The sequence below is a fragment of the Epinephelus moara genome, chromosome 12 (assembly GCF_006386435.1).
Source record: "Epinephelus moara isolate mb chromosome 12, YSFRI_EMoa_1.0, whole genome shotgun sequence".
In the NCBI taxonomy this organism is placed as follows: domain Eukaryota; kingdom Metazoa; phylum Chordata; class Actinopteri; order Perciformes; family Serranidae; genus Epinephelus; species Epinephelus moara.
This window is the reverse complement of record NC_065517.1, coordinates 19,331,887-19,356,409: the sequence shown is the minus strand read 5'-3', so window position 1 is coordinate 19,356,409 and position 24,523 is coordinate 19,331,887. Positions and strand designations below refer to the sequence as shown.

Sequence of the window (24,523 nt, the reverse complement as noted above, 5' to 3'; positions counted from 1 at the left end):
TCAATGAATTCACTGAGTCTGTGGTGGATTTAATTTGTGAAACAACAAAAGCAACTGTCCCAAAAACTATGGTTAAATCGTTCCACAACCATCCAGGTTGCCATAAAAGCACACACTGCAGCCAGTCTGAAAAGGCAAGAAAGACAAAACTGCACCACACAAGCTGAAGGAAGTGATTAAATTGCATTTCACTGCAGTTGTACTTTGTATGACTTTATTTTGATTTGTTCTGTACACACAATTCTAATTGCATGTCTGCGTGTCCTGGAAGAGGGATCACACCTCAGTTGCTCTTCCTGAGGTTTCTTACATTTTCTTGCTTGTTAATTTTTTTTTTTTTTTTTTGGCAAAAGGAGTTTGGAAACAGGGGAAAATTGTGATATATGATATTGCGTTTTATCAATAAATTTGAAATGAATGTGACAAATAAATGATTGATTAATGTGTTTTTCAGCTCAATTGTAAGTTGTTTCAGTTGTAAGTACAGTCATATAGATAAAGGCTGTGAGTGAAAATGAAAGTGAAATATAAAGAAAAACTAAAACAAATATCAGTAAATAAGGTTGAATTTGTGACTAGAGAAACCAGTCACATGATTGATGTTTGTTTGTTTGTAGGCTGTTGTATCTGGGACCGTGTTTGTGTGTGTGTGTGTGTGTGTGTGTGTGTGTGTGTGTGTGGTTTTGTGTTCCTTGAGTGTATTCTTAAAATCCACGTGTCTCGGCCATGGCCTTATTTAGCTTCTCTGACATACAAATATGACTCCGACTACAATTCCCACATTGCTTCTGAAGCGAAGGGACGCTGTGACGTCGAAAGCTAGATAAATGACTCGTGGATATTGTAGTTTACGAAAAAACACTGCTCTCTATTTTTTTTTATATTTAACGAGCTGAGTAATGTCTCTGCTGCTCGGCGCTAAATAAATATATCTTTTAAAATTAGTTTACATGAAAAATCATTCGATAATTTGAGGTGTTTATGTGGCGATTTACCGAACAACTGCCGGAGCGACTACATTTCCCACACGCCCCTGGGTTGCCGCGCATGTGCGGTGCGCAGCGGTGTCTGTGTGTGTGGAGTGTAGTCACGTGGAGAAGTCCTCCTCGGCTCTGTCCAAACAGTGAGCGTTTAGCAGTCTGTCTGTTGGAGCGCCGCTCGGTGCTAAACTGCTTCATGTTGTTTTTTTAGCCTCCCGTCCCTTTAAACTAGACTATTTTATCGAAGAATGAGTGATAACGATGACATCGAAGTCGATAGTGACGTGAGTATGAACACTTTTAGCCTTTTACCGATGTTATTCTTGCTAACCCGACGATTTAGCTGAACTAGCGGCTCAGCTAGCGTTAGCTACCAATAAGCTGGCTAGCTTTTTCTGTCTTGATAAGTATGTGTGTGTTTTGTCGGGTTTCTAGTTAAATTGATACGCAACGCTAGCCTTTGTTGCTTCACAGCATTATACACATGCTAAATTTGACTTTCAAGTGACTTCAGCGGAAGAGTGAGATGTGCTGAACAATTATGGCTACAATTGTACTTTTTGTTCTGTTTCTTTGCAGGAAGACTCGCCGAGATATCACTGTGTGGTGCGTAATGCTGGGGGGATTGTGTCCAATGTCGATAATGTCTCACTGTTATTGCAAACTTGATTTTATCCATCACATTCTGCTTATTTTTATGGTGTTTTGGGGAAGGTTACACACTTGGAGGTTGATTGAAAGTGAATGGGAAAGCACTGTTTTTTGTGGGGCAGCTGTATTTAGGTGTAAATTAATATTTGTGCACGGCAATATACCGTCATTTTCTGTAGCTTTCTACACTAGTGCGGCTTCAGCAGCGTTAGCAGTGCACTGCAGGGTATCCCCCATCCTGTGTGTACGCGGCCATAGGGAGACGGTGACACGACATCTATATTTAGACCAAAGCTTTATCCCGCTACAAAGGCTTTATTGTTGCTTGTTTATTATTTTTTTTCCGGTTAATACAAAGCTGTCTGTGTTCGTTGGCAGCCGGTTAGTCGCTCCGAGTCGTTTCCTCCCCGGTGGTTCACCTCACACCACGGGGATTCCGCTCGTGATCTTTTCTTTTTTCATGTGCAAATTACACATCTAGGTCATCTGAGTGACGAGAGAGCGCTTACATTTGTGCTGCATTCATGGTGATGCAGATGAGGCTTGTTGCATGTGTCGGATGAGCAGCAGCCGCGCCTGCTGCCTGCTGCATCTCGGGTCGGACGAGCCTTCGTGTCAGGAAGGGGTGCTGCGGGATGTTTTCCTGTGTTGCAGCCGGTGATTAGAGCCATCTTCTCTCTACAGGCCACTAAAGGGCTGGCAGCCTAAATGAATGACGTATAGCTGCATCGCATGCCGGCGAGAAAAACACCCTGCACGACTCGGTGCACAACACGACGCCTCACCTCCTATCACATAACCTGAATTCAGAAATATAACATTAATGCTAAATTGTAGAGCATGCATTAGTAATATTAAGATAGATATATCTTTTTTTTAAGCTGGTGTCCTCCAATAGACCTTTCTCCCTTGATCACGGTCACTTTAGCCTCAATTGCAGAGCCACAAAACAAACAAACATGATTTCAGCATACTTACTGTTAGTAAATATGATTACCAAAGCTGTAAACATAAAATATGTATCTCCTGATCACTGTTTGTCTTTTACAGTCACACAGTTGCCTCCATTTCTGCATGTCTTGCCTTAAATTAATAAAAATGAAGCCTTAAAATGTACAAAATGGGGCTGAATAATTTGAGGAAATATCTGCCAGCTTAAATTTTCACTGTCAACTATATAAGTGATAATTAAATATCAGCTCTTCCAGTTTCAAAATTGCAATTTCAATATAAAAAAAACACGTGTAAATCCGCCATGCATACAAGCATAGGAGTAAAACCATTAAGCGGTAATGGTAGGTGGAGGGTGGCAGACACTGAATGGGTTTTCCAATCTAGATAGTGGGTTCTGTTGTCGAGTTGGGCAGATAAGAAACTGACCCTCGCGTCTAGACACAAATTGAAATGGGTAGGGAACACTAAAGACTTGATGTATAGCGTGCATGCTATCCAAAGGACTTGACTTAGAGCCAAGACTTGAAGTCAACAGACAGACAAAGTTTGGGCAACAATTAAGATAAACATTAAAGTAATTTCTAACCAAAAATGTCATAGAAACACAGGTTTAGATTCTCAAATGAGGCTTGATATTGTTATAAATTGAATATCTTTGAGTTTTTGACATTTAGATTAAACACATTGGGTTCTGAGAACTCGTATGAGCATTTTTTACAATAGAGTGATGCAGATATGACTTTTTTTTGAAGGCTGATGTGAAACTTAAGGTCGTCCTGGTCAAAATTCAGTGGGAAATCCCATTGGATTTCTTTGATGAGGAAACCATGGCGACTGTAGAGAGATGGTGAAAATGGGATTTTCCCTTTGGATTGTGGATTATTGCTGAAAATAAGCTCTGTGATAAACAAACGTTTTGTTCAGCAATATCGTCTTCACAAATGAATATCACTTTTATGTTCTTTGAGTGTAAATGCAGTCGCCACAAGCAAAACCCGAACATTAGGCTATAAACAAACTACACGACAGTCGCATGACTTCAAAGTCTGGCTGTGTTTGCTGTGATGATTTCCTGCAGTCTCATTTAGCCACTTGTGAGCGGCCACCTTTTTTAAGACATCTAAAGGCGTCAAAATTCACTTACTGATGTATTTTATGTTGTAGAGCACAACGTGAAAGTCTCTGAAGCTTGTGTTAACCACAGACCTTATTTCAGGCATCTAACCAAAAACCAGTTTAAAACAAACATTGAATTAAAGACAAGGGATACGGGAGTGCAAAGATGCTAACTCCAAGTTTTAGGTCTCATTCCTTCACCACTACTTGCTGACATTTTATAGATGAAATAATTGACAACAAAAATAAAAATATACCAATCAAAAACAAAACCAGTTGTTGTTGCAGCTCAACTTGAACATAGCTCCACAGCAGGGAAGAACATGGTGTTTATCTTATACTTTCTACTTTATCTTTGCCACAGTGGTGTCAGTCACCTGTAGCTGGAGCTCCTGTACTATTGGTGTTTCCACCGAGAAGGTTCTCCACGTTCTCCACCAGCCCGACAGAAGTGTAGGCTTTCATGCAGAGAATGTGAGACGGCCACCAGTGGCCGGGAAGCGGCAGCTACCAGCTCTTCCACCTGGAGCCGTTATGTAATGTGTCATGGTCAGGTATGAATAGAATGGAGGCAGCAGCTCAGCTGGCGTGTCCTCTTAGGCAGCCAGCGAAAGGTATCGGTTTTAGGATGAACTGATAACGGTCGCACTGAGGTAACTGGACACCTGTTTTTCGAAGTGCCAGATGAGCGTAGCCACTCTGATAGTTTATACTATATAGGTAAGAAGGCACAAGAACATGTCTGAGTACAATCAACTGTATTTATAATGCAGTTTGTTATTACTGAATCAGCTCTTGTGATTAAGCACCAAATAAGATGTTCATAAAACTCTCATGTAATAAACTTATTTCACTAAGTCTGGAATACACTTATGCAAAATAACATAATTTCATGGGGAGGTTGGAAGTTGTGCAGGATTCTAGAAAGTAAGTATGGAAAAATAAGTGATTTTGTTGTACAGTTTATGCCGTTGTGTCACGTGAACTTCTCAGTGTGTATTAGATCATGGTACACGACATTACAAATCAGTTAAAATAATTTAATTTTAGCAATATATATATTTTTATATCATTTAAGTATCTTGATTTACCAAGTATTTAACATGCTGGATTATCCAAAAAAGATTTCCCTGTTTGATAACTGTATCCGTCCAACAAGTGTTGATCCTGATGCATCATGTCTTGTGATCAATTTAGTTGTAGATGACGGCCTAAAAGATGGCCACACCTATTGAATACTGTACGTGTCATTTCCTGTGTAAAAGAGAACATCTGACCTCTTCCGTGAAAATCAACATTTTAATTCATAAAGGTGTACAGAGGTGGCCTACCTCGACAAAAAACACTGGCAAGAATAACTGAATTCTTTAAAACAAAATATATATATATATTTATTTATAAAATAGAATTTAAAATGTCAGTTCAAAGTACTGCACCTCTTTTAATCTACAAAGGCAACTTGATTTTGGGCAAGTAAAAACAGACAGGAAACAGACAGACGTTTACAAGCAAAGAAGCTGTTTAAATTCTCAGACGCCCCAAACCGACATCAACAAACTAGAAGCATTGAAGGCCAACTGTTGCGTCACCTCACGTTGCCCGTGACTTGGCCAAAAAGTTGCACTTCAGCACACCTCAATGACTACAGCCAAGAGCTAACTAGCGTTTATGTTCTGCGCCTGCCTGAGAGGAAATAACTTCATTCCAGCAGACGATGGTAGTCTGTATTAATATTCAAAAAGGAAAACCAGAAGACTCACAGGATGAATTCAAGACACCAGTTTGCCTGTTGGCACATTAACAACCGAATCCTAAGGATATTCACCGTGTGTTAGTGAAGAACAATCCATTACAAACCGTAACTGCTGAAGAGCTCAGTGGCTAAAAGTTTAATCTTACCTGACATAACATGTTTGTATTGATTTCACACCCTCTTGACTTAAGTGGTTTGTTTGCTTTCCTCACTTCCGTTTCTCTTCTTGTGCACGGACTTAAACTGCCAATCAGAGTGATTTCTATTACTGACAGACTCTGCTATCACCAGAGATAATTCACCATGCTGAATCGGCCGAAAAACAGCTGATAAGGGCAAAAAAAAGCGCGAATGGTGTGGGACACACCGCAGAAACTAGGGCAACAGACGCTCACCAAACTGGTAGGCTATAAACCTTATATCCAACCTGACCTGGTATGTAAAGAAAAAAAAAGTCATGATAAAATAATGATAAAAAATGAATAAGGAAATTGTCCACATGGCAGATATGCAGCTAAGTTTTGTGCCAAGCTTCAGATAGAGCACAGACTTGTCCTCCAGCTCCTTGTTCACCAGGCTGATGGCCTCTGGGTTGAATGACACTCTGTGCCTGTTGGTAGAGCACCTGGGAGGCATGAGTGTTGCTTGAGAGGGAGTATCTGGAACTGGGGTGGAGCACATGGGCACTACTCCATGATGTCATGGGCCTGTGCCCTGACCTGCTCCTCACAGAATAAGGCGAAACTCCAGAGGGGCACTCCAGTGATTTTGTCAAGCCGTTTTATCATTATAGGATCATTTTATTAAAGATTACTGGATGATTCCACTTGTAAAAGCTTCACAGTATTGACATGTAGAAGTAGCTGATTACAGAGTGTTCACATTAAATCACCCTGAGGCACTTAATACCCATAATGGAGCGGCTCCAGGGAGCTGTGCTTAAATACATGTTTGCATCATAATTACCTTTTTAAAGATGAGTGATATTAAGTACAGTGCCTCATAAATGTGTGTGCATTATGTAAGAGTTAAAACAAGTCAGCTGATGCTCACATCCTCTCTTAAGACCCAGGCACACCAAACTGGCATAAAAAAACGTGTGGCGACGGAGGCTGACTGTTACATTGCCTCACGTTGCCTGTGTCTCGGGCAAAAAGTTGCACTTGAACACACCATGACGACTACAGCCAAAGGCCAACTGGCACGTACGTTCTCCGCCTGCGTGAGAGGAAATAACTCTTGTCTGTATTTGTTGTTCAAAAACTGAAACTGGAAGACCAACAGGACAGATTCAAGACGCCAGTTAGCCAGTTAGCATGTTAACAGTACTACCATATGATGAAAGAACAAGTGATATCTGTGGTGCATCCAGAAATCCTGACACCAGATCACCATGTTCAGGGACTACATTGACGGCTGCGCCGGAGAACAGTTAAATGAAAATTCGGAACAGATGTGGTGTTGTTGGAGCTTCCATGATTGGTCATGCCTATAGGCACTTCCGATAGTGAGATACTGAGCGAGCTTTGAAAGAGAGCAAACAGTTACGAACCATTTTTGCTAAACAGCTCAATGGCTAAAAAAAGATCTTACCTTGTATACCACAATAGTTTCAATCTCATGCCTTTTAACTGTTTGTTTACTTTCCTCACTTCCATTTTTCTTCTCATGCACTGAGCTGAACTGCCAGTCAGAATGATTTCACTCAACGACAGGCTCCACCAATCCAATATGCTGAATCAACTGAAAAACAGCCGACCAGGGTCGACTAGTGCCAACGATGCGGGACACACCACAAAAACTAGAGCGACAGATCCTCACCGACAGCCTGACATTGACCAACCGCTGACCGTTGGTTTGGTGTGTCAGGGCCCTCAAGTGGAAATTGTGTGTCACCAAATGTGCTCAACGCAACTTGAAAATGTTAAAATTTAGTGCTAAAGGCAAAAAACAAAGCAAAAGACATTCAGTCTCACATGGGATCTGAAAATGCAGAAACAAAAACTTAAATACAGTGAGCATGACACAGGATAAAAAAAACTCACGTTAAGTTAACATAACCTGTTAATTTTAAATTAGGAGCAAAGGCTGATGTGTAATCTGGTTTCTATTATAATATGGTGTCTTCAGCCCTAGTTACAAGGAGGAAATCATCCATGTGTACTTTGTTAACCTCCTTTCGATTAGTGAAACAGTGAGAATCACAATGGCTGCCAGACTTGTAATTGCACATGCCTTCAATACCAGTCATGTGTTTGTGCCGGGGTTAATGAAGGGAGTGGAGTCTCGCCTCTCTGGGCTTTGTGTATGATACGAGGAGGAGGCACATAGTCCTCGTGGATTTGTCTCTCCTGGATGGTTTGTGGCTCTTGTGCAACAGGCCGCAGGAGCAGCTGTCACCATGCCAGCCAGACTAATCACAAGGCGAGCGTTGTGAGGGACATGCTGCGAATTTTGATGAAGTGTTGTTTATTACGGTGTCAGTTTCATATGTGTGGCGTTTAAGGTGATAGTTTACAGTGCAGGTTGGGTCATTTCCTGTTTTGTAGCATTAAGTTGCTAGCCGTTAGCTTGTATTCGTTGCAGATGTTGGTAACTGAGTCACACTTGACACACTGTTCCTCCCACCCAACATATGACACCCTGAAGGCTTGTCTTAACTTGCGTGTCGTCTCACTTGTGGCTACTCCGTCGTGGACAAAATGAGTCAGATGATACCAGCTCGCGTGACTTCCACCTTGTCTCCCGTCTGCCCGAGGCAATGTCATGACCACACCATCGTGCTGTTTCAGACCTAATATTTAAATCAGGCCCTGCTTTAATAGAGTATGAAGCGAGATGATCAGTGGAGCTGTGTGAGCTTTGATTGGGTGCTGGATTTAATGTCCCAGCCTGGTGACAGCGTGGATTAGGCCAGACTCAGATGTGATTGGAGGCTGCGATGGTTTGGCCTTAAAACAGGTCGGACCACAGGCAGCAAACTGATCTCCTGCCTGCCTCTGGTCATGTGATTATGGCAGCCATCTTATGCCTTAACACAGTAATTAGAAAACAAGTATGTGGTTGAAATATGGAGCCTGTTAGATGCAGCTGAACGAGCCTGTGTGTGTGTTACTGGTAATGTTTAAGATGAGGACTGGGTTTTTGTGATGAAGCCAGTTATTTAACTTGGCAAAAGACGTGAGAAATGTGGCTCAATGCAGAAGGAAAACCAACAATCCCTGCACATCATCCAAGTAAATTCTTCTGCACATAAACCCTTTAATCTTTAGCTACCAAACTCTCCCAGAAGTACCATCATAAATCTACACGTAACTAAGGCTTTGACCGTCATTGTGCCGTTTTATTCAGTCGGTTTAATCCTCATCCAGGATCAGATGTTCGTGTCCGCCCACCTCTCACCCCAACTGAATGACTTGAGTTCCTTGACTTTGGCCCAGGTCATGAATTTGAAGGGCCACTCCTGTGTGCTCCTGCAGAGAAGGAGGGACAGAAATGCACTGAGGGTGGGGTCAGCTCGGGTCACAGTGAAGGAGGGGGATGGAAGCTCAGGAGGAGGCCCAAAGACAAAAAGACCACAGAATGCTCTAACCTCTAGAGAGCAACATTTAGATTTGTTTTCAACACTGTTTGTTGAGCCTTTTTACCATATATCAGTCAGGTGACAGACAATTAATGCTATTTCACTATTGATTATCTGTATGTATGTCTACCACGGTGGCAATCAAATTGCTCAAAATGGGACTAACACACTTAGGTAATGTGATTGGGAGTCCAATTATTCGAGTCCGATTATTCCTGTAAACATGTATACCGTTGGACCCAAACTGGGTTAGGCGCTCTTTGCATGCTCCACAATTTCCACCACAGGCTTTGACCTGGAATTTACATAGCATCAAATGTGTAACAGAAGAAGAAGCCAGTAACAACATGACGAAATCTACATTCTGAGCCGTGCATTTTTTTGGACAGACGAGGAGACGCAGTTCATGCTGTGTCAGCAGAAAGAGTTAAACATTTTAAAATACATGGATGGGAGGAAAACACAGAATGGCGATTGTTTGGTCTGTGATGTAATAGGTCAACCGGAAAAAGTACTTGTTAATACTAACAAGCTGGAGTGGAGTCGGACATACTTCTGTCAATAAATGGATTCCCCTCCCATGCTTGTGTACTGGGACAAGGACAGGAGTCCAATTAAATGGCCTAGTCGAGCTTTAGGCGTAGCTCCACTTAACTGTACATGTAAACATGCTGATGCTGATTTCAGTTGTGTGAGATTGTGCAGTCTTGTTGGAGATACACAGATTATTTGACAACAGTTTTTTAACTTAAGGATTTCCCTTAGTCAGTTTCTTTAATCGATCTTAAAAGACTACTTTTTTTTTTGACAATTTAACAATTTTAAGATGTCTCTGGTAACATGGAACATTTTGTAGATCAGGTTCAGTTGTTGACCCACGGCATCAACTTTTGGTTGCTACAACTGAAAATATATTGTCATTTTTAGTCACCTTGGATTTTGAGCAATTAAAATACTGTGCAGTTAATAATGTAAATATGGCATTAAGAATGTTTTAAAGCTTCTTAAAATAACCAAACAAAAGTCCTTGTACTGTAAAACTTCAATTAGTAGCCCGGGCTATTATTTGCTCAAATCACTGAACTCAGCAGTTTATATTTGGGGGACAGGCCTTTAATTCCTTTAACCCAAAACTATTGTGCTGCAAAGATGGGAAAGAGAATCAACTTGTTCATGTGAACCGGTATGAATATAGCTTGTGTAAAAGTTAATCTTCAAATAATATATCAAATATGTGTTATGACACTCGCTTCACCGCACCCAAGGATTACGGCACCCAGCATACCAACACAATGTCACTTTATCCTGTTCAGACAATACTCACAACTTGGATTGTTTTTTATGAAAAACACTTGATTCTTTTGATCAGTGGACTAAAGGAATATAAATAACTTAACGGGTAATCAAGGAATGGACACATAATCTGACTTTATGACAGCTTCAGAGGAAGGGTGTCACCACTTGTCTTTCATCATACCGGTAAATCTGAATAAATTGCAGTCTTCTCTGGTGCTCATGGTTGCAGTAGAATGAACCGAGCTAACTTTTAAAACTGTGTATGTGCGATCTAAACAGCTAACATTAGCTCAAGTGGGTAGTCAACAACCTTTTTTATACATCCAAAGAACTTCTATAAAAATGAACTGCTTGGCAACCAGACCAGACCTCTAATTGAGACAGACCTTTATTTGTCAAAATCTGTAGCTACACCAGGCTAGTAAAAAGGACTTAAATTGGGACTAGTCTTTTAATCTAAGTTTAATGGTAGTTTGCGTTTTATCTGATAATGTTTTTCTTATCGTATCTACTAGCTCAGGTTCATCTGGTTCTTTGTTAGTTGATCTATAAGTACATTTGTTTGTGATGTTGACGGGTTAGTTGAAGGTGTCGACCCTCAGTCAAACAACATAATTTGCTTTGGCTCTAAAACAGCTGCTTTTGCACACACGAGTAAACGCACCAACACACTATCGAGTTCTGACTGTAACGGCAATATTTAGATATCACCAACGCATCCAATATCTTTCATTTTTTTCAGGTTACACATTCTGTTTTTGCTATCCCTGTTTTTTTTGTATTTTATTTGCTAAATCGTCCAAAAAGTAGTTGCTGATTTCTCAAAATGGCAACCTGGCAGCTGTTAGTCTAGCCCTGTGACCCCCTTGATACATTGAGTAACATCCTCCAAAAATAAATTTATATATATATATAAAATATATATATATATTCATCAGTAATCTGTATGTAAACTATGTGAATTTTGTCAATTTTGCTGCTGCCACAATGCAGTTTTTACTCACCGGCTTCGCTCAGAGTACACAAATATTTACTACAGGATTTTCTTTCCTTTTGTTGTGTAGCAGACTGTGACCGACTTCACTAGGTCACCACCAAACAATAGCATCCTTATCAGCAACCAACACAAGAACTTGTGTTAGTATGTCAGGGTTTGATGTCGGCTTCAGTTTAAGCTTTAATGTAAATAACAGCTGTCCTCGGAGTGTGACGGTTGTTTGTCTGAGGTTTTGTTGATACTGAAGTTGTTGTTATCTTTAGTAAAGATGTCATGCAACCAAGAATAATTACGTCAAGGTTTTTGATGAATTATAAGCATTTAGAAATTAGGGTTAGATCAGTATTTTGTCTGTAGCTGGAACAGTTAGTTGATTAATCAATACACACTTCATCAGCAGGTCTTATGTGATGGTAAATAAAAAATCTTTAGGGTTCTGACTGTTGGTCAGACTAAACAAGCAGTTATAAAGATGTCACCTTGGGCTTGAGAAATTTGTGAAAGGTATTTTTTACAGAGCAATTCATCAAGAAAATAGTTGGCAGATAAATCAATAATGAAAATAATCACTGGGGCTTTGATGTAGTAAATGTTGGCTTCTTACTAAAAATCTCACACTAGCTTGTCGTTCAGATCCGATGTGATGGATAGAAAGATGTCTGTATATGTTTTGGTTGGGGGTACACTGGGGGTGTTGTTGTAAAGGCAGCAGAGCCGTTTGTGTAGGTCGACCACGGATGCCCGCTGTCGTCTGCCCACGCTGCTCTGCTGCCAGGCTTAAGGCCTTGTGACTCTTCTCATTGCAGGCAGACAAACGGGCACACCACAATGCGCTGGAGCGCAAACGTAGGGACCACATCAAAGACAGCTTTCACAGCCTCCGGGACTCGGTACCTGCCCTGCAGGGAGAAAAGGTTGGTACAGCTCAGCCTGCAGCTCCTCCAGGCACACGATGTTCAGGCTCTCATGTAAGAAATTTTTGAACTTTTGCCATGTTGTTTTTACTAAAAGGTGAAGTATAATACTGTGGTATGTTCTGTGAGGTCTTTACAGCAGAGGATAGTTAGGGATGAGTGTGTTTCTGCCATGATGTAATTTTAATGAATGTACAGAGATGCAGATGTCTTTACTTGGCTGTGTGTGCGTCAGTGGAGAGAAGCAGTTGAAGGGACTGGGCGGAGGGCAGATGGTGGAGGACGAGTGCAGATTGGCAGCAGCGAAACAGTGATGCAGTCTAAATACTTGGACCAGCGTCAGGAAGTTATTATGGGGAAATTTTGTTGCTCTCTTCCTGTTTTGACATCCATGACATTGAGAATATTTGGAGAGCTGGTTCAGGAACTGGGCACACAGGGTTTTAGTTTCCCCTTAAAGACCAGTTCATGGCTCTGACACCGTGTGAGGGGCGGGGGGCTGATGAGATGATGTGAGGGATATTTGCTGATCATTTGTAAGAAGTGTTGGGTTACAGCTGCCTCAGTGCTCGACCCTCTCTTCTCTCCCAGGACCATCCTGCTATTATAGCTCTGATTTAGGGCCAGCATGCAGCATTTTTCTTCCTGTGAGAGGAAACAGAATATTAAGAGAGTATTAGGGCTGGGTACCAAACCTCAAGTACTTTTTACAGACTAAAATCTGTCTGTAGCATCAAGTTCTCAAGACTGCTGTGGTAGTTGGTGTCACCGTTGTTACATGGGGGCCTTTAACACTGCCTGTTCAAGGTGGGGATGTTTCGGAGTTATTCCACCTCGCCATTCTGTCTAAAAGGTACGGTCACGGAATAGTGGGACAGAGTCGTCTTGTCTGAAAGCCAGCAGCGGAGGTAGTAACAGTGCAGAATTGATGTCCGTGTAAAAGGGACAGCCAGCAGAATGGGACGGGTGTGACATTTTAATGACGTGTTAAATATGTGACCCACTGCTGGGAGACTAAGGGGCCGTACACATGCCACGTCTTAAACCGCCTGGAAAATGCGACGTCAGGCACTGGGCGCTACTTTTGTGCCTTTTTGAGCCAGCTTTCAAGACTTCGATGACAGGTTGTGTCTGAGGTTGCAAAGCAACCTTAACAAGCACTGTATCATAGCCTTTTTACCTAAAATCCTAAGTGCAGAGCTGATCTTCTTCCAGGCACTGTTTATAAGTGTGTAGGCCTATTGTACGTAGGACAGAAGAAAAGCTCTGAGTAGCCCTGCACTAACATGATCAACTTTTCCGTATTTATCAGACTATATTTATTGATTGAAGTCGATTGCGATTGGTTGTTCCTCGTCACATGACATGCAGTGTGCGCTGCTGCGTTCCAAAAGTTGAACTCGACGGCATCGCTCTGGCGTTTGAGCTTGCCTGCCGTGCATCTACATTGAAAACAATAAATTTGAGGGTGCAAAAAACCCAGCATGTGTACAGCCCCTTTAAAAATATAGCTAGCAGCAGTTAGCAGCTAACTCAAAGAAGATGAACAGCAACTGAAAATGTTTGCAAATTGGGAAAACAAAGAAGTCCAGGAGCTCCTTAGCCTCCAACCAGGGGACGAGATCAGCTGCCACATGACAGAGACGGCAAATGATTGGTATTGCCACATTATCCCATTAAAGCGCTGTCGATGCAACTGTTATATGTCAAACTAGAGGCTGACACTGTTGTGTTACGTCACGCCTGTCACCTCTTTAGCTTTCAGGATGCTGACATGCAGTCTAAAATCACAGACTTGGGCGCCATGATATTGCTGTTGTTTAGTTCTGTATAAAAGAGCAAAGCAGGTGTGATGAAGGGACTTCATTGCAGCCCTATAATGCAGTCTCTGTGTAAAAACGGCTACAGGGTTAGGTAATAAACCAGTTATATTACTTGCCCTCTGCCCCCACCATTGTTTCGCTTTCTTTTTTTAATCAATACGATGGCTGACGTGCTCCACAATTAAAATCTATGCTGCTGTTGGGTTTATGTGTGCATGTCACACTCAGAAACACAAAGGCCTGTCGTTACTTGCACCCAACAAGCTAGAAATTGAACACAAGTACAGAGAGTTGTAGCTATGGAGACGATACACCATCTCATCTCGTTGCGTTGGATTAAACTAGCAGATTTTCAGAACAAGTTTCAACTCCTGTCATCGCAAATCTTTGGTATGAACAGGGTTTTATTTAATAAAGATTTTTAAAAAAAACTATAACATAACAGGAAGGCGACTTGCTCTTAGGTGATAAAACAGTGAATGAAACTGGGGTTTTGGTATTGATACAGAAACTTGAATCTTGTGTCCACACTACTACAGAAAATGATACCCAGCCCTAATGAGTACAAATCTCTGTGATGCTGATATTAAGTCAATAATTGGCGGTGCCAGATAGCTCGTGGACAAAAGGGAAGCTCTACAGCGAGGCAGCATTAATTAGAGATGAAGCAAATGTCTGTTTTCTGTGAAGATTTAGGAGCTGATTTGCAGCCAGCTGACGGGCTGCTGCGGCACTTTTGTTTGCTGTAATCGCGGCGAACACGCTGACAGTAATGTGTCAGGGTTGTGACCTAGCCTGTGGATGTCAGACAGAAGTGCCGCAGGAATTTTGAGAGGTTAAGAGGAGGCAAGCTGTGCAGAAACACACAGCGGTGTTCTAGATTTGGCATGCGGTAGTTTGAGTCTGCAGTATCATGATAGGAGTTATGACTGTGTGAAAAATGTGATGAGAACTCTGTATACTTGCGTCATTGCTTCAATTTTTGCATGTGTCACTAACAGCAGTCTACCAAACAGGCGTCTCGAGCTCAAATCCTAGACAAAGCCACAGAGTACATCCAATACATGAGGCGAAAAAACCACACGCACCAGCAGGACATCGACGACCTGAAGAGGCAGAACGCACTGCTGGAGCAGCAAGGTAACAATGCCACCTCTCCTGTCACTGTGTTCCTCAGGGTGGGGACGCTCTACATGACTGCATTTGTTTTCAGAACTTCAGTTTGGGGTAGCGGTGAGGTTTCTGTGGTTGTGAGTATTAGCTAATTAAATTTGACCTGCCACAGTCAGAGAGAGTGTGTGTGAGGAAATGCAAATGCTCCACCGCCATGTTTGTTTTAGTTGGATTGTAGTGATAAGAGAGCATGTGGGTGAATAGTTTTGAGAACATGAAGTCCCAATCTCAACATCAAAGTGTTTGTGCCACCACAACTCATCAGATAAGTAGAAAGCCAATGTTTAGCCCCTCTCTGAGCCTAATTTAGCTTTTATAACTCAGTGTGTTTTCTTTCAAATGTTGACAGCGTGCCAGCGGCTGAGATGCCTGCAGGACTTGAGCCAGGATTCTCAAAATACTCAATCAGAGCCCTCCCAACCTGCCCTGATTTCTTATTTAATTTAGATCTTCACTTTTTAAAACAGTTAAATAATGTTTTATTCATTAATATCAGCCCCAGAAACACATCCCCAGGTTTCCCCTAAAGGAGCAGTGTGTAGGATTTAGTGGCATCTTGTGGTGAGGACTGCAGATTGGAACCAGCCTTTAGTGTTCATTGTTGAGGAGGTTTTAAGCAAGAGTTGAATTATCCGCAGAGGTCTCTTCCTCTCCAAAACAAATGGACCAGGTGATTAAAACCAGTAAAAACACTGCAGAAAGCAGTGTTACATTACAAATCAGGGTTTCTCCTATGCTCTGTGGCTCTTTGCTGACAGGTCGCTAGCTCAATCTGTGCTCACCTTTTCCTCTGAAACTTAAGATCCAGACGTTCAGAAGATTTTTACCGGGAGTAGATTTATCTGTAGAGGTCTCTTCCTCTCCAAAACAAAATGACTCAGCGATTAAAACCGGTAGAACACTAAGTAAAGCACTTTCTCGTTAAGCTTAGCATTCTTGCGACGCTGCTTGGCTATTGCAGCAGGGCTTCTAGCTGCGATGGCCAATGAGTCGATCTGAGCTGCTAATGAAACATGGCAGACTCTCTCTATTTAGACATAAGCAGCTCATTCTAAGGTCAGGAAAACATGATGATTCCTGTTTTTAGGTGATTAAACGGTAAAAAAACAAACATGAATTCGCCAATATATCTCCCTAAATCCTACACACTGGACTCTTAATGCTGTTTTAAATCTTTGTTTGGAAAATATTTATTTCAGAAATAAAATATATTAAGTCCAAATATTTATAATCCTAAAAGCCCACCATGTTTAATCTTCCATTATGGTGTAAGATCTGTTGTTAATAGCACTAAAACTACCAAATTCCCTGAAGAATAAACAGAACGTGACCTCAGTGGTCGTCGTAGCCGTGAACATCACTGCATCTTGTGAAAAGGTTCGATATCTCTAAGAGACTTGGCTGGGATTGCCTGCACATGGCTCTCATCTCCCATGTCACAAGCCAACATGGAGGTGGCTAACAGTGCTCACAATAGAAACACCTGGGATGGGGGGGTGGGCATTTATGTTTCTGTGATGCCCATCCTCTGTGCTGCTGGGTTAGGCTAGCATTATCAGGAATATTTGCTACATGAGCGCAGTGCAGAGCGATGATAAGCTCACCAGTGGAACCATAGACTGTACATGAGGGTGAACATGACAGCTCTTCCTCGATCGCCACCTGGTGGCTGGCTGCAGTACAGGTCATAATCCCCAACTCCTCCACATTAGCGGATGGGACATGGGCCAAACTAAAAACTCAAAGTACATGGCAAATAAATTTCTCCCAAAGATGGATTTTCCGCCATTTTAGGTCGTTCTCATCACGCTGCTTTATGTTCAAGTGTTCTCTTTTTAAGTTTGTTTTTAATACGTTATTTGATGCTATAAAAAGGGGGTTGACATCAAGATTGACAGCTGTATGTGCCAAATCAGTGTGCTCGAAATCAGTGGCGCTGCACGACATGTTGGACTGGTGTCTGGGTGGACTTAATACCATGTAGACTGCTACCGCGCAGACTCTGGCTCCAAATAATGTCACCAGTGCCAGATGGTAGTGGCAATATCCATGATATTTAGCCTTCATTTTTGTACATGTGTCAGTCATAGACTGTATATAAAGATGGACAACACGTCTCCACTTCCTCCCACAGTGGAGACGCAATGTACATCTTTATATATAGTCTGAGTGACACATGAAGGGGGGCACTCGCATTCACACGCAGCTGGACAGAGGAGCTTTTATAACAGCACGCACAGAGGCAGGAGGCCTTTACTTGGAGTATTAATTGAAAATCTGATGAATGTGTGGCAGCTTTTTGAAAGTAAATACAATGAGTATCAGATGGCAGTGGAACAGAGGCTAGCTGGAAGATGGGGCATGACTGGATATGCAGAGGAAATCTCTGTTGAGGGTGCTTCCCACTCAGCAGAGCAGGGTTATTTAAAAACTGGTGGTGCAACACAACAATATCCATTTTGTATTCTGAGATCATCTGTGGAGACTGTTTGCCACTGGTCAGCATCACAGATGTGCTGGTTAGACTGGGTCCATTTAAGGACAGCATGTTGAGTCATGTTTTGAAATCCTGCCGTTGACCTTCCTCACCCTCCTCCTCCCTGTTTCTTCCTGTGTGTGTTCGTGCAGTCCGTGCTCTGGAGAAGGTGAAGGGCTCCGCGCAGCTCCAGGCCAGCTACTCCTCGTCTGACAGCAGCCTGTACACCAACCCCAAAGGCAGCGCCGTGTCGGCGTTCGACGGGGGCTCTGACTCCAGCTCCGAGTCCGAGGCCGAGTCGGAGCCTCCCAACAGGAAGAAGCTGCGCGTGGAGGCCAGCTAGAGAGCGGAGTCGGTTAAAACCTAGCCAAGGTCGAGGCGGCGGGGGCACAAAGGAGGGCAAGAGGAAGTGCAGCCATCGAGGCTCATCGACCCCTCCCCTCCCCCCCCTCTCTCATGCCAACAACCACCACCCCCCGGCCTCCCTCACCGTCCTCCTCGCTCTCTCTCCTCCATCTGTGGGTGGGCTCGCACTGGAGACTCATGACCCCTCTAACCTCCTTACACCGCCGCCACAATTGTCTCTCTCTCCACCCGATCTCCACGAACAGGAGGGAGGAAGTCAGCAGGGTGGAAGACGACTGCTTCAGTCCATGTAGAGAGCTTCAGGTTTTTCTCCCCTCCTCTCCCCATCCCTCTCCTTCTCTTTTCTTTCCATCATTGGTATTTCCCCCCCTCCGGCAACATCTACAATCCAAAACCCAAAAAGAGGCAGCTTGGCTACTTAAGGACTTGATGCTTTTTTTGTACCCTCAATAAAGCCCCTCCTCCTCCCCGGGTTGTTTTTTGGGGGGGAAGGGCACGCCTGGCGTACTCCAAGCACTGCTATATTATATATTTTTGTTTTTGTTTATTTTGTTATTCTTGATAAAAACCTGTTTAGAATTTACACACACACACCTAGATAAATTGTCCCAGAGAAGTTTACCTTTTTAAAATAAAAAAAAAAAATCAAACATTTGTAGCTTACTTTTTTCCACTAAAGAATGTGAAGATGCTTTGAAGCAAATCTTAAAGTGATGATACCCACCTCAGGCCCACTGGATTGCAGATGTTTTCTGCCTGACACGTTTGTTAACACAAGATTTAAAGAAAAGAAAAAAAGAGAAAACATGACTCCTTTGTTGAAATTGATGTTTTGAAGGAGAATATTCCTAAACCTGTATCGTAATTTGTCCTTTAGCTTGAAGTAGTGAATGACTTTAGGTGGCTGAATACGTTAGGCATCTCGTTTTATATATCATTAAAAAAAAAAGAGCATTGATTGGATGTTTTGAAGTTCTAAAGTATGTTATGCATTTTGTAGTAATCTCACGAGTCATGGGAAAATGCCAATTTGTCACATGTAGTTTTCCTTAAGGGTATGAAATAGGTATTGAATGTCAAAAAGGTAGCTCCCGTCTTTTGCAGTACAAGGAAGCAAATTAACCCCTGTCGATGTGTCGTGCTTTACACAGTAAAAATCAATGTTGCTGAATCCCCCCCTCGAGGAAAAAAGGAAGCATTTTTGCGTGTCTAGGAAATGTGTGTGTATGTATATTGTTTCCATTTTATTTCCATTTAGGAGGATATAATTAGTGTAATAGGTCTTTGTTTGTCCGATTCCATTCCATGGAAATTACAAGTATGTTGTACATACTGCCAACAATTGTCTTGCAAGTTGAGGCCTACCTTTACTATGAGACTATAAAATAAACTATTTTATCCTTTAACATGCTCCGTGTGGTTTTTTAGCTTACAGACCAAAGTGTTAAATAACATTTCCTGTTGTCTATAGGGGACCAAGTCAGTGGTTTGCATTCAAGGGTGTTCTCACACTTGGTCCTTTTCAGCCCTCTAAGCCAACGCAAAGAGGTGACTCAGCACTTTTGTCCATATGTGATCACTCCAAGAGAACTCAGACCACCTCGATTCACTTAAAGTCCGCAGTGCAGTTTGCTTAACCTGTGCCTTGTGAACACAAAGCGCTCCTGATTCGCTTTGCTCTTTGCCATGTATTTAGCCCTCTAGATCACATGCTGTTGCACTGGGATGCTTGGAAAAAACAGACAAAACCACGTCAGCCTGTAACGCTTGCAAGGACGCAAGACGAGGAATAGTTTGGTCTATAGAAGATACTGCACATCTCCAGATGTGGAATGTAGAATACATTGAACGGCAACAGTTTACGGCACAGAAACGCTAAGGTTTTCCTCTGATTTTAAGTTCATCTGAAAGCGAGGGGCTTCCTAACTGCAGTGCAGTGCAGCATCAAAGTAAAAACAAAACTATGTCAGTATAGTGTGAACAGAGGACTGAGTTCGGTTTGTTAAAAAAGGACCAAGTGTGAAAACACTAACTTTTGAGTTTTGATCTCTATAAGTCATAATGCACTCTTCATCAAATCTAATGCCATTTTACCAACAGAGTAATAATATATTAAATTTAAAAAACTCATGAATGCTTTTTAAAATAAGTATCTGTTAAAATAACTTTGTTAAAAATTTATTTGGCTGTGTAGCTAACATTAGCTAAGAATGAGCTCACTCACTATGTTAATATTAGTCTTGACTTACTGTTCAAATGTCGTATGAAGTTATAAGTTCTTGCGTCTCTGTAATGTTCCACCTACATGCTTTGCACAGGCTACTGCAATTTGTTTTTTGTCACCTGCTGCAATGTCTTTGTACACAAATTAAATTATCTTGTGTATAATTTTTTCCAACTGGTCCTTGGTAACATAATTTTTTCATATTTCTTTGCTTCCGCTTGATTGGATGCCATCAAATTGGTTCATACTAAGAATATCTGGGGTCCCATTTTTAAAAGAATGCTTAGGATCCATACTCAAACCCAAAAATGGTGTGTGCCAAAAAATATTAAACACTTTCTACAATCAGGCTTCCATCTCACCATCTGAGTCGCCAATTTCCCGTCTACAAAATGTTTGTAAGCATGGGACAAAGTTTCATCAAGTCTGTTTTTATGCATCACAACTTTTGCGTGGGAAGTGGCGTACGCCTCCCTCGGGCCACACTTGTGCATACGCAGTGTTTTTAAATGAGACCCCTGGGGAGTTAAGTGTCGACTTGCTGGGAGTGGAGAGCATTGTTACTTGATTCAAAAAATGAAGGGAATTTGATGCGTGGCAACCTTTTTAAATAATATACTTTTAAATATTTGGGGTTGGATGAAGGTATTGAGTATTTTAAAGTCAAAAGGTTCAAGTCCAAGTGAAGTCACAAGTCATTGGTGTAGGAGTTTATGTTGAGTTCTGAAGTCATCAAATTTGTGACTTGAGTCCACACCTATGACAGGTATGGGATGCAATTTCATGTCTCAATTCTCCAGGATAAAATAATTGCAATCAAAGATGTATTACTGGGGCCCCAGGGACGTGTAGCGTCAACTTTGGTGCAATTTGGACATGCCACACATGGTTTTATGAGAAAGCTAGTAGCAGCAATACCTGGCCTGTTTTAAACCGGCTCTGTACGACCACTAATAATCAGTCACCTTCCCCCCTCTCACTGCCACAACTGCTGCAGCAGAGCTCTCAGGACCAGACGAACAGCAGGCAAACATGACTTCAGGTTTTTCTGGTTTCCAGAGATGCTGGCAGGTGTCTGCAATAAAGACTGAGGGCACGCTGTCCTTTCATGTCCTGTTATGTAACCATTCTCCCCTTACACTGTAGTGTGGAGTCTTTAACTATGTGGAGGAAAACAGAATGCAGACTGGGCCAGCTGATGGTTGTGTCATGTGTAACCAACAACCAGTAGCCAACCTGCCTACCCACAATGCAACATGGTGAATCTGCCTTTTCTTATTTCAGATATGCAGTGTTTGTATTTGCTGCTTTGAGGAAGAGACGTCGCCTGGATGAGTCAAAGTCTAACAGCCCCATGCTGACCCCAAACAGGAGGTCTAATATGTTTAATTATTTGGATCATATTTTATTTACTGAGTGAGCTGATTGTTCTGCAAGTTTGATTTGAATGGAGCTGTGTGTCTTATTTGCTGCTGTCCCTTTTCCCTCCACTGCAGATCTGCCCAGGTGTGCTGCCTTAGTTAACGAGGTGCAGCACACCTGGCATGGAGGAGGGGCTTAAGAGCTCCTGTGCAGCAGCAGAGCAGAGAGGCTCTGGTGTGGGGACTGCTGGTCCTGCTGCCTCTCAGCCTGGGATTTTTGTTGTCTTGTTTGCTTGTTTAATTTGTAATAAATCCAATGGATTGTGTGTGTGTGTGTGTGTTATTTGCAGTTCTTTGCAGATGTTTTTGAAGGAAATGACAGAATATAAAATTCTAGTGGAGATACAGCAAATCCTTTATTCTTCCAGTTTGTTGTCCTAAAAATAACAATTTAAATATACTGAGTCAAAAAATATGCACCATGTGTCACTTTAGACTGTAAACTCTCCCAAAGGTGGATAAAATACCAGAGAAAATACTGAGGACCAAACCTGTAAGTGCTCAGTTGGAGTTTCAGCCCTGCTTCAGTCTTAGTTTTTGCAAAGATAATAAAGATACTGTTTAGATGTTGAGGTGTGTGTAATGTGTTTTATCTGTTGTATCTTAGTGTTTTTAAAGTAATAATGTGTCTGGAGTGTGTGTGAAATTGCAAATCATTTTATAACACCATTATGAAAATTGCTATATAAAGTTTATTCATACTGAAACCTTACCAAGTCTCCCTTTTATTTCAGAGAATGAAAACATGAGGCATTGCAAGCATAAATTCAGCTGAATGCTAAGCTGCCCACACACAACTGTTGACCTTTATTCAGGCAAACTCCTCCTAAACTCCAGCCCTCATTTCTACCGACGGTCGACCCTCCGACCGTTTTTTATTTAGGGCTCGTCTACATCAGACTGCTGACTGCTGTTTGCTGGTTCGAGCCCGTTCCCCAGAGTCGGCTGGTTCACACACACAGTGACGTCTCCACCAATGACTAACTAGGACTGATGGTCGTCTGGTCCGGAGGCAGTGGCGGAGTCCGACGGTGTGTCGTCAGCAGAGGCTCCTGGCTGTCTGTTGTCATCGGGGACGGGCAGCCGGTGAAAGAACTGCAGGGCCTGAGCCACCTTCTCTGGACAGATGTTGTAAACTGGATGAGTTGGAGCCTACGAGAGAGAACAAGAGGAAAATCAGACTCCTGCTGAACCAGAATATTTTATTTTAAAGCTTCTGGTTGCTTCTATTGATCTGTTTTTGTGTTTATTCTGGGCCCAAATTTCCAGCAGGTTTATTTAATCTGGGTGTAATTACAGCTTCAGTATTACCTCTACAGTACATTTCAGTTACAGTGCAGTGTAAACCGTACTCCTCTGTCCATGGAGACTTTTCATTGATTACTTCAGAATATGACTGGTCTGCTTAAGTATCCATTTCTTTAAACACTTCCACACTGTATAAAGTTGTATGTAAACTGTTTATTCTAAATGTTTATGAAACAAAAACATCCCTCAAACATAACAAGCTTAGCACAGTGGTTCCCAACTAGTGGTTTGCAGTCCAAAAGTGGGTCGAGGGTCTATTTTAAATGGACCCCCAGTGACTCACAATGTGTCAAATTTGTAAAAAAAAAAAAAACACTTTATTTTGAAGTGCAGTGAAGTTCTGCCACAGAGCTTTTATTTTGAAGTGGTGTTACCTGCTGTAGAGTGAGCAACGGACAGCTACATGACAGAGGCAGCAAACTAGCTACTAGAAGTATAACGTTGAATATACTAAACTGTGTGGACCTTGAACTACTGACGGCAAATAAAAACAGCTGTTACATGCAGGCCTGATCCCAAAAAAGACTGGACGCTGTGTTAAATGTAAATAAAAACAGAGTGCAATGATTTGCAAATCCTTTTTTACATACAGTGGAGGCAAATAAGTATTCAACACGTCAAAAATGTTTTCAAATGTTAGCATAACATGCTAACTGAAATGTATTCAACTATGGGAGAGGCCTTTGTTTGCGATAAAAGATGCTTGCTGTATGAAGAAACTTAATCTCTCACAGTGTTCAGACTTTGGCCCATTCTTTCACACAGACGGGCTTTAAATCTTAAAGAGTTTGGGGGCCGCTTGTGAATCTTGAGAAAAAATTTTTTACTTTTAAAACTACTACAGTTAAGCCTGGTTTCCACCGAGCCGTACGGTACAGTACAATTCGGTACAATTTTTTCCGTGTCCACTGTGAAAAGTTGTGGATGGTACCAATAGAACCATTCCATATCGTCGCCATTTTTGCCCCCCCCTCTGTTGGGGTACCTAGCACACAGATCTGGTACTAAAAGGTGGAGCTGTGAACACTGCAGCCCATTGATTGGTCAATAGAGGACGGTCACTCTGCTCAGGGCTGAGTTGTGGCTGGTTTTGAGGCTCATGTAACCACTGTTCATACTGTGAGAGTTTTATTAGTAAACTGTAACTATAAAATGAAAGGATGTTTCGCTGCCTCTCGCAGCAGCTGCAGTCTGAGAAAACATAACTTAATTCACTGGGCCGACTGCCGGCAACTTTTAAGGTGGAATGTTAACTTGTAATGTGACTCAATGCATGAGCTGTGAATGTCGTGAATCCATCAACACACCTTAAATTTCACTGTGACAACTTTGACCATCACTTTAGTTTTTATATGACATTTTAGTAATGAGTGGATGTTCAAGCGTTCTGTGGACGATAAACGAGGTGCCGACTTCCAGTTGTGTCGCTGGTAATGAGGAAATACAGTGAGTGCTGGACAGAGCAGTGAGTGACAACAACCCCGCCCA

The 24,523-nt window shown here is 42.0% G+C and overlaps 2 protein-coding genes across 12 annotated transcripts in view; one reads left to right on the top strand and one right to left on the bottom strand.

Moving 5' to 3' along the window:
• Positions 1 to 1,089: 1,089 nt before the first annotated feature.
• LOC126398360 (protein max) lies at positions 1,090 to 19,488 on the top strand. 11 transcript variants are annotated; one of them, XM_050057625.1, is made up of 5 exons: positions 1,090 to 1,264; positions 1,560 to 1,586; positions 12,137 to 12,298; positions 15,084 to 15,207; positions 17,869 to 19,488. In XM_050057625.1, exons 1-5 carry the CDS (start codon positions 1,229 to 1,231, stop codon positions 18,057 to 18,059), a joined length of 540 nt encoding a protein of 179 aa, XP_049913582.1. In that variant the 5' UTR covers positions 1,090 to 1,228; the 3' UTR covers positions 18,060 to 19,488. The 11 variants fall into 11 exon arrangements, with proteins under 11 accessions (XP_049913582.1, XP_049913581.1, XP_049913589.1 ...); XM_050057624.1 differs by having other exon boundaries at positions 15,072 to 15,207; XM_050057630.1 differs by having other exon boundaries at positions 1,091 to 1,264; positions 12,137 to 12,244.
• Positions 19,489 to 22,396: 2,908 nt separating this feature from the next.
• fntb (farnesyltransferase, CAAX box, beta) overlaps positions 22,397 to 24,523 on the bottom strand; it is a 33,583-nt gene continuing 31,456 nt past the window's right edge. The window contains exon 12 of the mRNA XM_050057612.1: positions 22,397 to 22,879. Coding sequence (XP_049913569.1) covers positions 22,712 to 22,879 — 168 coding nt within the window. The 3' untranslated portion in view covers positions 22,397 to 22,711. The remainder of the gene's footprint in view (positions 22,880 to 24,523) is intronic.